The sequence below is a fragment of the Nanorana parkeri genome, unplaced genomic scaffold (assembly GCF_000935625.1).
Source record: "Nanorana parkeri isolate BGI_ZX_2015 unplaced genomic scaffold, ASM93562v1 scaffold35, whole genome shotgun sequence".
Taxonomy (NCBI): domain Eukaryota; kingdom Metazoa; phylum Chordata; class Amphibia; order Anura; family Dicroglossidae; genus Nanorana; species Nanorana parkeri.
In genome coordinates, this window is record NW_017306303.1 from 3,256,602 (window position 1) to 3,271,019 (window position 14,418).

General features: G+C 41.5%; 1 protein-coding gene across 1 annotated transcript in view; it reads right to left on the reverse strand.

Annotated features, from left to right (window-relative positions):
• Nucleotides 1-11,922, reverse strand: part of NAB2 (NGFI-A binding protein 2) — a 35,506-nt gene extending 23,584 nt beyond the window's left edge. The window contains exon 1 of the mRNA XM_018569598.1: nt 11,594-11,922. Within this exon, the coding sequence (XP_018425100.1) occupies nt 11,594-11,646 (53 nt within the window). The 5' untranslated portion in view covers nt 11,647-11,922. The remainder of the gene's footprint in view (nt 1-11,593) is intronic.
• Nucleotides 11,923-14,418: the final 2,496 nt, after the last annotated feature.

Consider the following 14,418-nt stretch of genomic DNA (forward strand, 5'->3'; position numbering starts at 1 on the left):
TGGAGGGGTGGGGGGGGGTAGCCTGCTTAGTGGTAGGCCAACAAGGAGGGAGTTGCAGTAGTCAAGGCGAGAGTGAATTAGAAGCTTTGAGGTATCATTTGTTAGGAAGGAACCTTTAAATAATGGAACCTGCCAGGAAGTGGCATACCCATGGAACATATAATCTCTCAAGGTACTGTATATTGCAACAATCCAATCTGTGCCTGCTTCCATCAGTGTGGGTCAATGCCTGTCACATCTCTGATCATTACTCAGTGCCCAGTTCAATCATCTTTTAACCTCCACTCATGTTTGTTTGTCCAATTTGGGGATATATTAAAAAAATGAACATACATCCATAACAAATTACTCCACTTACCAATTTCACTTCAAGAATGAATGTGATTAGTCAGATGTAATATCAGGAAAATGCCACATTATGTCCACTAGATGGCAATAAGGAGCATACTAAATAAATATTTCCTATGCTCCGCAGCTTCTTCTAGGGACCATAATGTGGTATTTTGTTGATATTACGTTCAACCTGGAAAGAAATTATGCCAACAACAATCATTTTTGCCCCATTCTCACAAAACAAATGTACATGCAATTTTGCATTAACAATGGCTTTGAAAAATTGTTTATAACTGCACCCCTAAGTGATTCTTTACATCTTTGCAGTGTACATTTTGAGATTTATTATTCCATATATTATTCTTCCTGTAGCATACTACACGCACTACCCCTTGGAAAGAGTTAATTTTTCTGTACAAAAGTTTGATTTCTGAAGAATGTATTTGTTGAGTGGCACTGCTATTTTGCTAAGGTGTCATTATATTGTTATTGTATACAAGCACCAGAGAAGACATGTACTTTAGTTTGAATATGACTGTAAAGCTATTAACTCCCCCATGCTGGGATTGAGTGTGTGTTTTATACTTCTATAGTCAGAGTTTTAATTAACATTTTACAATTAAAAAAAACATGATCATCCAGTTGGAAAATAATTACACCTTGCTGAGAGAGTCAATAAATAAAAATAAACATGCTTCAGTGACACACTACACTAGCTGAATTGATGTAACATTTTCTCACACTATGGGGCGCAGCCACGCAGGCCTCATGCACACGGGGAATATGATTTTATGTAGGATCTTGCTGGCTCACGGGTTATATGATTTTATGTAGGATCTTGCTGGCTCACGGGGCATATGATTTTATGTAGGATCTTGCTGGCTCACGGGTTATATGATTTTATGTAGGATCTTGCTGGCTCACGGGTTATATGATTTTATGTAGGATTTTGCAGGATGCATCCAAATTTCATCGCGTTCGAATGCAAACTAGAAAAAGATGGTAACCGCATAAATTTATAACCAGCCTTTGAATGCAAACTAATACGTGGTTGTTTAAAGAGAATTCGGATCTGTCCGAATTTCGTTCAAAATGAAACTAAGTCAGACATGTGACTGTTCTCTGGCCAATCAGAAGCTTGCACGTTATGCATGTTACTTCCTGTTGTGGATTGTTCCGAAACGAAAATTCGGACGGATCCGAAAATCCGAATAACAAACCGATTTTTGCATTTGAAATCCGCATAACAAACTGAATCGGATTTCAGATCCGAAATCCAAAAAAAACAGAAGAAATAAAAATCAGAATAGATCCAAAATGAAACAAAACAACTTACTTGCCGGCACACTGTACACATGTAATGTTTACATGCGTACAGCATGTAGAGCAAATTGGCCTTATTGGTTCATAGGAGGCAGGATGCTCTTGCTGCGGTGCCTAGCCTCCTTCATTGCTAGGAGGCAGGTGGATCTTGCAGAGCTAGGATGCAGGTACCTCTTTGATCTCCAATAAAGTACATGTGCGCTGTATGCATGTAAATGTTAGCACAGCCAATACATTCCATATAGTAGACCTTAGATGCAGATTTTTATGCAGCTGAACGCACTACCAGATAATGGAGCTTTGTGCAGCAGTGTGCATGGATCCATTTGCATGGGCCCACAGAAGACAATACTGCTGCTTTTGGGTCCGTATAAATTATGGATCTGAATCCATAGAGTATTGTCTCTCCATGTACATGAGCCCTTATCTATAAAAGAAGTAAGCAAACAAGGACTTTTCGTGCCCATAGAAACAATTTGGCTTTCAACTAATTTCTGCAGTGTACATTTGAAAATGGACCAAAGATTCTAGCTAGTTGCTGCAGGCAGTAAAGGTGTCATACACTGCACGATTCTCGTACGTGAATCGCGGGAAATCCCGCGATCGTACGAGAATCGTGCAGTGTATGGAAGGCGCGCGACCGTTTCTAATGTCGAGCATGTTGGAAAACCAGCCGAGAATCGTACAATTTTCGGCTGGTTTTTAACATGATCGAGAGATGACTGCCGAACGGGCCGATGTGCGCACGCGCACACACTGACCGTTCAGCATTGCAGCCATTGGAAGCCCGCCCCTCAGGGGGGCGGGCTTGCGATGATCGCAAGTACGATCTGCCTGTCCTAGATGGGCAGATCGTACGTTTTGTAAAGTACTTTACAACCCTCGCAAGACAAAAGTCTTGCGAGTGTTGTAAAGTGTATGGCCACCTTTAGACATTTTCTTCTTAGCAGAGTTTTCACACATCAGCTTCTAAGAGTTATCTTATCACGTGAAATAGGGTAGCTGGAAGATTGTTAATTTATTAAGATAATTATCTAACTCCTGTGGAAGACTATACTTACAATACTCAGAATCTTACAATAGTCAGTAAAAAGTACAAATTTACAGATATTAGAAAAAAAGTATCCAAAGAATAACGTATGCCTAAAGCAACTGTTGATTAAAAGTGAATAATCTATTGTTCATTGAATGTAAAAGAAGCAAGGCAGCTGAGCACTGGAAACCACCCACTTGTTTATTCATGGAATTATGGAGGCGGTGATGAGGCGTTGTTTAAAAAAAAAAAGCCCACAGAAATCCCACTTACATCTTACTTTACAGGAAAGTTATGCATAGCTTAACAACAGCACTGAATATTTGGATTCTGTTGTCATCAATTACTTTTTTAAGTACTTACAGCCTGTGACACTTATCTGTTAACTGCACGGTGACTATTTACACTATTTACATTCCTCCAATATGTCACAGATATACAAGGGTGTTTTTTTTCTCTCTTCAGCTCTTTCTTCCTAATTTCTCTATTGTGTTGTCACAGCTGTATGGTTAATATTTCTGGGTTCAAACCAAACCCCCGATTGTACGGCCTTTCTACACGGCTGTGCATGTTTATATTGTTCTCGGGTAGGATCACCCAAACTTGTTAGCTTCTGTACCTCAGGAAATAATGATGCTGCGACACTGTTGTTTGTTATAACTTTTTCATGAAAGTATAAATGAAGGACATTAAACGTAAAATTGATGAGGAGAGGCGGGTCTATCACCTCTTTGATGTGCCATGTGTGTGGCAATGTCACTATGTAGACTGGCAAAATGGTCACCCAGGGGCTGAGCAGTTCCAGGACGAAAGTTATTTTACCAGGAAAGAGCTGGCTTTACAAGTCTTTCTGGGTTTTCTAAATTATAACTGGGATCCTGGAACTGGGAGATTTCTAAGAGAACTGGGAGGGATGAAATCTCCGTTCCCGGATCCGGGCTTTAGTGGTGACCAGCACCGAATGATGGTGCCCCTGTGCACAGCCCTCTTGAAAAGGATGCTGCTTCAGGGTTGCAGCTGGAAGACAAGGGAGGTGTCTGTCCGGGAGTCAGGACTCCATCATGGAACCAGCCTGTGTGACAAGTCTGCTGGATACAGCCTGTGTGGCAAGTCTGTGGGATGCAGCCTGTTTGGGGGAGGTTTCAATGACTAACCTGGAGTTAGTCACTTAGCCCTGAATTGACAAAGTGACAGTGTCTCCTTAAAGTGGAACTAAAGCCAAAACTTTTTAACATTTTAGATAAAGGGAGGGTTTTAACCCCTGTCAGTTTTTTTTTCTATCTGTGTCTCGTTGGGGAGATCTTCCTTCACTTCCTATCCAATTGCCACAACAGGAATGAGAAAAAAACCACACCCCAAACTGTTGGAGTTATATAAATCCAGTATAATAATAAAAATAATAATAATAACAATAATAATAATACACTATGATTACATTGTTTTAGAAAACTCTTTCCCTTACTGCTCTTTCTGTTTTCTTTGGAAATAATTTGATGCCATCTCCACTGATTTTAAGTGGGAATCCTCTGACGCTTACATAGGCAGAGCGAGCAGAGGAATCATATCATGCTAGACCTACACAACGGAGCGACCTATATTGTCACTGGAGTTGATTTACTAAAAGAATATAGGCTGTCCACCTAGAAAAGTAAATGTTCAGGGACACATGGACTGCTCTCACTACAATTCCATCCCACAATAGAAAACAAAATGTACCTAATATGTTGTATTAGGACGTGAATAAAGTTCCATTACACTAGATGGAAGCACCTGATATTTCACTGCCAACAGATTGACTTGAATACAGGCCAACATCTACACCGTTGTGCTACTCTAAAAATACTCACATAATTACATTTTTACTTCATTTATTTAATGATGTGCAAGAATTATATGTACCAAAAAGGTACACCATTACAAGGTAAATTGTAAAGCATTGCCAGGGGTTTCTGGATGTTACCTCTTACTTTAAAATAATGGGAAAGGATTTGAAGCTGTGTGTGTGTCAAAAAATGAAGGGTTAGAAAGTGAGGGAAAATATCCCTGAAACAACAAAGAAAAGAAAAATCCAGAAAGAATGTTCCAACTAAAAAAAATACAAGGAAGTTTTAGCTGGAGTGGTGCAAACATTTTTATTTAAATTATACATTTGTTCCCAGGGGTTCCTAGCACCAAAGAAAAAGTAGCCCCTACATAAAATGACCTCCAACATTTATCTCTCTCCTACATGAACACTTTACCATCCTATGAAACAACATCTTCAGGACTCATTAACACTTCTGCATTAAATATCCACTTTTATAATGTTCTACGAGGTAATGAGATGAAATCGTTAGCAGAAATCAAAGGTTCACCCCTATAAGTGAAATGGATCGCTGGAAGTTTATTCAATGAAGCCACTTCATCCACTCTTTACCACAGCCTTTGCATGCATTAAGGTAATTGAATCCACTCAAATCCTTATTTGCTTACCCTACGCTACCCCCTTCTAAATGTATTTAAAGGCTATATAAAATACTTACTTATCCTAGTATTGCAGAATACCCAAGTTTTTTGTCTAAGCGGGAGAAGGATTTGGGCAGTGTCATTTCAGAGGAGCCAAAGCAAAAAGTATTGCAGCTCACTCATTTCTCCTCTCTTGCTAATAAAGTAGAGAAAATTAAATAGAAGTTATTAATTTGTTGGCAATTAATTATATTAATTAATTATATAGATAGTTCTCTACTTTGTTGGAGAGGTTGTAATTAGGCGAGTACACATGTTCATATTTAGTGGTTCTGCCTTATAATTCAACAATACTGGCCAATGGTCGTAATAGAAAAGATCCAGTGGTCCCCAGTGGAATTTGACCCTTGGGTTCTTTTGTTCATTGTACGGGTGAATCAACAGACCGTTAGAAAAAATCCATAAAGCATGGCTTATTGTGGCAATAGCTTTGATTCCCCTTTATTGGTTTAAACCTCCAAATCTTCCATTATATTGTTGGTTCCAGAGGATAGATCATATCTATGTTATGGAAAATGTGATTTCCAATTCTACTTTATATGACAATATGGGCCTGTTGGATCACCTTTCAGACTACACCTTTCAGATTACACCAGCTTATCTAGGGGTAGTGGCAAATGATCTATAAATGGCAGCTGCTTGATGTTGGACAGGTTTTCCTTCTCCTATCTTCTCCCTTCTTCCCCCATCTTTTTCTTTTCCCAGGTTTTGTAAATTAAGGCTATGTAAGCATATGAGGATTGCCTACATCAAGTTCAATTGACGGTCCAAGGAACGTTATGTATGATGTACATTAAGAAATGAGGTTGACCACAAACTGTGATCTTAGCCAAAGGAATGTTGTAATCATTTGATTGTGATGGTGTTATGTTTTATTTCTGTTGTATTGTCTTTTCTATTTTTTTGTAAGAAGTATACTGTAATATATTGTAAAAATGAATAAATACTTAATAGAATTTTTTTATCTTTTTATCTACAGGAACACTGGCTGTTTTAAAATTAACACCGGTCATATTGTAAAAATATCTGTTACACCTTTTGTCTACAAATTGCATAGAAAAATTTTTTTTGCAAGACAATTTTACTAAGCAAAATCATTGTTTGCACCCACAAAACTATATACTGTATGTATTACTTTCTTATCTTAATCAATTGGCCCATAGCTGAACCGTAAACGTTGATCTGGTCTATAATAGGTATACAGGTGGGAGAGTAGGTGGGAGAGCTGGGCCTTAAACATAACCTCCTCATACACATAACACCTCCCAACTATTACCTATCACGCTAAAACCTTGATCCTAGAACTGAAAGTAAATCCCCTGATCCCTGAGCCTAACAATTATCTATCTTTACCCCCAAAACAACCCCTACCACAAATTAGCCTTCTGGGGTATACATATTTTATTCCAGAAGGTGCTGCACAGAAATAAAGCCAGCGACAAAAATCAAGCCAGAAATTACATTTTAAAACTTTTTTTCCCAGAATTTTTTTACCTGTGCCACCTCAGATTTCTGTGTCAAAACATTCAGATATCCACCAGCCTGTCTCATGTTCCTCATCCTGTTTGGTTTACTTGCTGACATTTTCTGGGTCCCCCCTTGCCTGGGGTCTTGCCCTGTTTTTTTGCAGAGTGCATAAATGTACATGAGGCTGTGCCACTTTGCCCATGTCTGCTGATGCTGTATTAGTCCAGCCTTTAGCTTGAATATGTTTTTACTAATACAGCATGAAGGTTTTAAACTTTTTACAAAATCCTGCTTGACTATTGGGCGAGTGTGATGCTTACTCTTAACCCCTGAGCCATAAATATCTAAAATTAAAGAGCCAGTTCTGACATAATTCCAGCTGTTGTGACATTATTCAATATCCCAGGGTATTTGGAAATTCCCCTTAAAATCCAGAGCAGGTCTAAGGACACTCGCATGTCTTGCAATGGAGATAAGTCAAAGCATCAGCATTTTGTCATTGTATTCAGTCCGTCTTTATCAATAAAATTCCCCTAAGATTACTGTATATAGGTCTGTCAACTATTATGGTATAGCTTCCCAGTGTCCATCATTTAACAGAACTGTCCCATTGTTGGAACCAAATCATTCTGTCCCTCTTTCCTCCTGAGTTGTTTCCATTTTTTGGCCTGATGTATAGTACTTTGTAGAAAAATATATATATTATACTACACTATCTTCGCATCCAACTTCTAAATGCTGTATTTGTTATTATGAAAGGCCAGAATAAAAGAAAATGTAGTAGTGAAAACTTTGTTATTTTTGACCCTAGGCAAAAATGAGCACTTAGCGCTTGCAAGGTAGCCCCACTGCAAGGGTTAATAAAACCTTTTACCCAGAATTGTTCTTTAAAGCCCAACTCCAAGTTACATTTCACCCCACGCTCACCCCTCTCTCCCACACCCCACTATCTGATGCAAGACTCTTCTACAACTGGGATCACTCCAAAAGGACTAGCATTATTTAGGATGATGTGATCAATTTGTTATCTGATAGGGACTGTCATTATGTTGTATGGGTGTCTCTGTTTAATGTATTTCAATGTAAACACCCGGCTGTCGCAGATGGGCATTCTTTAAGATAACGTGATCAAGCTCTTAACTGACTGTGGGGTATAAATTGTGTGCATTTTGTTCAATAAAGCAGTTCATGTTTATGCTCCGAAATCAGTGTTGTCTGATTCTTGGGGTAAACATTTGCTATATTCAATATCTTCTGGTTCCAGAGTGGAGGAAGCTGGATTCTGATTGAGGTACCCAGTCTGGGTACAGGCCGTCCATCACATCTACCATTTGCCGGCAGCCAGGGGATGCCTCACCTGCGTTTTTCCATCCTCTCCCTGCACTGTCTAGGTACAGGAGGCAATATCACTGGAGATGTGCCTGCGGGCAGCAACTGGATGCAAAAAAAGGTCACTATCTAAAAGCCCTTTTTTACTTACCTAGAGTACGGCACAGAGTCTTCTACTCTTCTGTTTACTTCCTGCTTGGGTCTTTCTTTGGGTGTCAACATCAACACCCCCATGATGTGGACACTTTTTATTGGATGTTCATTGGCCGGGGTCCTCTCAGCATCCAGAAGAGGACCGATAACAGAGGAAGGGAGTGAAGGGGACTGGCAGTCTCAGACGCCATCATACCACTGGATTTGTGATCCTCCCACCCAGAAATGTTACTGTAATGGGGCTTTATCAAATCCTTTTTTGAATATAAATTCTTGTAACCCAGAAAGGGGATGAGGTGTCACTCATCTAGAAAGTTAAAATGACACTAAATCTTACGCTGTCCTTCCTTCTGGAGGGTGGCTATTTTTGTTCTTCATGGTCCCTGTGTGTGTTGTAAAGTAGCCCCCGCTCCAAGCTTCCTCCCGTGATGGTCTCACGGCAAATAAATAAACTAAATGTGAGCTTGTAGTCCATCGTAGGAGTGAGCTTGGAGTGGTGACTACTTTACAACACATACAGGGACGAGGGGGAACAAAAGTAGCCACCCTCCAGAAGGAAGGACAGTGTCAGCACCAATTCAGAGATGATTTGAGGATCTACAGATACAAAAATGTATCTTATTTGTGATACACAAATAAGATACATTTTTGTTGATAGTTAAGGTACCTATATGCATTTTTTAAGGTTAAACTCCTGAGTTTAGTGTCACTTTAATACGTATGGTATAAAGACAGTGATAATTTGTTTGCTTCACACAGTAACCATTCTTCTGATTCTATACTGCTTGTTACTTCTCCACACAGTGATATTAAGCACATTTTACCCTAAATAAACAAAGACTGTTTCAACTGCTAAAGCAAGGGCAAAATGATGATGTCATAATATTTGATATAGGGATCAAGACGGAACACTGTTTATAATCACATACTCAGCTAAGGGCATCTATGATTAGATCAACCTGCAATTTCTTCATTCAGGCACTAGCAAGAGCAAACTAACCTTTATGCTGATATATTGTGTGATGTCCTAATAAACACATTCTCTTGTAATGCATAAACACAACAACAATTATTCCTGATGAGTGAATCCAGCCTTGACATCCAGCCCAGCAGCTGTCATTTACAGGGATCTGTTAGTGGCTCTTACATAAAAAATGTTAACACATCCATACAGAAACAGTGCCTAGAGCCCTATTAAAGGGAAAGTAAAGTGTATTTTCAGTGACTATATATTTTGTGTTATAACTGTAACGTTTTTCCTTAGGGGCAGTTCACACCAATCGCGGTGCGTTCCAGAGCGGTAGCTGCTGGAACACACAGCAATTGCACACTAAACATCTCCCTTCGTTCTGGGGTGGGAGAGAGCATGGCGGTGCATTGAAGTCAATGGCAACGCAGCCATGCCCCCCGCCCGCAGTGCGATCGGACGCGTGGCAAAACATTGCCAGCTTTCCAGGCCACTGTGTACGCAAAAAACAGAGCATGCAGCATTTTTTTGCATTCGGAGTGGCCTGGAACGCAGGCAATGTCTTGCCACTCGTCCGATCGGACTGCGGATGAAGGGCGTGGCTGTGGTGCTATTAACTGCAATGCAGTTAAGAGCTACCACTCTGGAACGCATCGCAATCAGTGTGAACTGGCCCTTAAAGTAATATTTTATATAATGTTTACAGAGTTTTGCATGCTCATGTGTCTGTAATTAATATAGAGATGTGTAGCTAAGCCACTACAGGGAGCTAACACTCATATTGTAATCATTCTACATACTTTATTAGGGTGTATTTAGACCTAAGCACATATAATGCCCTTTACCAGTCTTTAGAGATGGTGCCTAATATATTTTTATGTAGTCAAGAAATGTCACCAGCACACCAAACCGATCATTACAGCAAATAAGCATCCATTTATTGACATATGCTGTCTCTCATTTGCAATTGAGAGACAGCATATGTCAATAAACGGAGACTTATCGGCTCCAATGGTGTGATGGTGACATTTCTTGGCTATCTGCATGTTGGCGGCGCCATCCGCAGTCATTTCAAACACACGCTTGTGTATTCATATGGGAATCCCGGTAAGGAGTGCAGCAAGGATTTTCTCTCCTTTAATCTATTTTTAAGTCTTTTTTGGGATTCTGCCAATAACACACCTCCTATTTTAGGACCCATTCACACCATCCAGTGCATTCATCTCACAGGTCCATGACATGAATGCACTGGACGGCTTAATCAAACCCTCCCCGTGTTTCCGGGCGGGATGGGGGCATTGCAGTGCCATTCATTTCAAAGGCACCACAGGCACGGCTCCCACATGCAGTGTGATCACCTGCACTGACACATGGTACCACAATGACCTGCCCATGCTTTATTTTTTGCAATCGCACTGCACTGGGATGCAGGGCATTGTGGTACCACGCGTTCTGTTGCGGATGATCGCACTTCGGGTGGGAGGTGTGTCTGTGGTTCCATGAAATGAATGGCACCACCATGTCGCCTTCCGCCCCAGAATGCGGGGAGGGCTTGATTAAGTGGTCCAGTGCATTCATGTCATGGAACTGTGAGATCAATGCACTGGATGGTGTGAACAGGCCCCCGGGGTGACAGTGGTCACTGTTCTATATCTATGAAGAAGCAGCATGGTCCACCCAATGTGGACTACAGAAATCTGTCCTTCCTTCTAGAGGGGGGCTACTTTTGTTCCCCATGGTCTCTGTGTGTGTAGTAAAGTAGCCACCACTCCAACCTCGCTCCCGTGATGGACTACAATCTCATGTTTAGATTACAATATTGCATTAAAATTATAGTCTATCACAGAAGCGAGTTTGGAGCGGTGGCTACCTTACAGCACACGCAGGGACCATGGGGAACAAAAGTAGCCACCCTCCAGAAGGAAGGACAGTGTCAGCACCAATTCAGAGATGATTTGAGGATCTACAGCCGAGTGATACACAAATAAAATACATTTTTGTTCATAGTTAAGGTACTTGAATGCATTTTTTTAAAATTTAACTCCAGAGTTTAGTGTCACTTTACCTCCATAAATGACATCAGTGGCTACCCAACCAAGCTTTCAGAATAAAACATTATCAATAGACCTAGCAGCTAACAAATACAGGCTTGTCTGTACTATGTTTCCAATTTGATACAATGGTATCAATTCCATTTTATTGGCCAGAGCTAGGAAGACATTAGCCAAGTGGCCTACCTATTACACAACTTGATTGCAAGTCAGTCTGGAAAACTGGCACTGCATGTATATGCCACTGCCAGACAATGAATGTGCATCACATCTTGTATAATGAATAAAAATGAATAGAAAACTAGACTGAACAATACTGTTAACAATAACAAGGCAAGCCATAAAGTCATCATTAATTATTAAATATGCACAAAGTAGACTGTACTCAGTGAATGAACATGATACATCTTTACACTTTGCTAACTTACTTGCCTTGCTTTGGATGCCCGCTTCAAGTCCTCTGATCTGCCAGCCCTTTCCGCCATGTAGGGGGGTATTTTGTATGATATGGACAGTATCCACTGAAGCCTGCAGTAAAAACTGTCAGAGTTCAAAACTCCTGATGATGCAGTTGCTATGAAACTGTATTCTTTCTTATCTCCTGGTCCTGGTCTATAAGTGAGCCTCTTGCATAGTGGCTGCCCCAGCTATCCCTGCCTCTGTCTCCTTATAGCTGCATCTATCTATCTGCTTGTCTCATGTCCCTCTGCCGCTCTGTCTGGCTCACTTGCTAATTTTCTCTGGGTTCCCCCTTGCCTGAGCACTCGCTGCTGTTTTCCACCCACATACACATTGCAATAAGACTCTGTATGTCAGAGTCTGTGTAGGTGGACTGGGGGAAGGGACGAATCAAAAGCATCTATCTTACAAATGCAGAGCAAAAACTGACCATGCTATATTCATTTCTGCTTTACAACGAACAAGACATAATGGGTTTGTCTGTAAAATGCAGTCATAGAAACTAATATGATTCCTATATAAAATTCTGAATAGAAGAATAGGTATAATATTGGTGTCCTATGTGGGTGACCTGAGAATTGATGGCGATTTATATTAGATTCTAGTAATCGATTATTAAATCTAAAACATTACATTCCTGGGGGGCAAGTTACATCATAACAGGTAACCTCATTTACCTGTGCATTGCTGTGCATAACACTGCAATTTAGCTTTTTGTATTATTTCTGGCTGCTTATACTGCTGTCATTTTCTTATATTGCATTATAATATATATTTTTTTCAAATACGATGGAGGGAATTTTTATAGGAAAATCTTCCTTTAGAGCTACTGAATCACAAAAACCACTCTAGGTCCAAATAATGAAGGATGACACTCATCTCGCTGTCACATACCAAGGGGGAGCATGCATAGCAGTGTGCAGGTACCATCCATCAGGCTATGATCATATCAATCCATGACACAAAGTAATGACAATGTCAGTGCCGGATAGCTTACTGCACACAGTCATGAACTGTCGTATCCAGGAGATCAGTTACCTGCTAAATAAATCAGGTATGACTGTTTACAGCTGGGACAGCTTCTCACTGGAATCAGTAGGTTGTTTAGACGTCGCCCATTCGTGGCCAGTGAGTCCACGGGTCAGAACAGTGGCTGGGTGTCACCTGGTACACACGTCATTACGTGTACACATGGCGCACATATTAACGTTACGTGCACTTCACTGCCAGTGGCCATCTTGGTGATGGATGCCAGCAAAGAGAGAAGGGGGTGCTCTTCTGGTGGAGTAAGGTATGCCGCCGTGTCCCCTCCTTTCCTGTGCAGCTGTTGAGCTCTCAGTCCATGACTGCATGCCTGACTTTTCAGAGGGGGTGACACCAAAATGACTTCGAGTCACTGCGAGACTTTTCAGAGGGGGCGACCCCTCTGATGGTGCCACCCAGTGTGGGATCCCCCCCTCCCCCCGCACCACCCCTTGTGACACCACGGGGTCGGAGAAAATTGTACCTTTGAGTGAAAGCCTCTGCCCCAAGAGTAGGCAACCTTGGCACTCCAGCTGTTGTAGAGCTACATGTCCCCTAGGCATTGCTAAAAGGCAGAGGCATGATGGGATTTGTAGTTTTGCAGTGCTTTTCAGAGGGCCCGTTGTTTAGGAGGAGATACTGCCGTCTACTGAATGCAGGTTTTTTACTTTTAAACCCAATAGGATTTTCTATTGAAATGCTGCGATGCAACTGCATACCTACACAGTTGCAGCACTGTCCCATCCATTCCAGTTGTCACATTTGAAAAGCAGCACTGCTTGTCAAAAGTGACATGCTGTATATTTTTGCCAAGCCGTGAAGCATCGCCAATGCTACAATGTGTACAGCACTACCATTGACTGCAGCGGGCAGCTGGCGGGTAGTAAAACGGCATGCTTGATGTTCAGTTTTACCGTCTCCCAGCTGCCTGCTGCATGTGAACTAGGCCTAAGAGATGCCATTTCTCAGTGGAGAATTGTAGTGCATGCCCAATTAATGAGACAGCAGTGCCGGAACTCAGCAAGGAGTGACAGTGCATGCACAGTGGATGAGACTGAGTGGTGCCAGAACTTTGTAAAGAATTGCATAGGTTCTAGATACGAATGATATCCAAGGGAGATTGTCTATTTGACTGGTGTTGTTGGCCCAGTGCAGGGAATGGAGTCATGTTCAGAGGAGTGGCGGGATAACCAGGTAGTTTCTCTATATAAAGTAAGAAAGATCAGCATAATGTCGATGTGCATGTGAGGCGGAGTGGTGTTTGTCATTTTTGCCTGGAGTTCCTCTTTAACTTCTTCACTACAAGCAAGACTTATAAGTAGAGGTGCACCGAAATGGACATTTCTAAACACTCAGCGATCACTGATCCCTGAGTGTTTGTACCTCACTCTGCTTCCTGACAGCTGTCACAGGAGGCTGAGCGAGCGGTGCAGGGAGGAGAGATGCCTGCCGCTCACTTCGCTCTCCTCCCTCAGCGCTCGGCCGGCTGTCACACTTTCTCTCCTCCCCGCTGGGTCACAGAGCAGCGCCCACCGGGGAGGAAAGAAACCTGGGATGCGCCGCTGTATCGGCAGAAAAATTGCACTTTCGGCATTTAGCCAAAAGTGCCATTTTCGGCCGATATGTTTCGGCGGCTGATATATCAGTGCATCCCTACTTATAAGACAAGCAAACCTCTGTAACCTTTTTCCTGTCTGTATTGTGCAGCATTGAATCTTACACTGAGAAAGCAGACATTCTGACTCCGATCGTTGTGATAGCGAAATATATCCCTT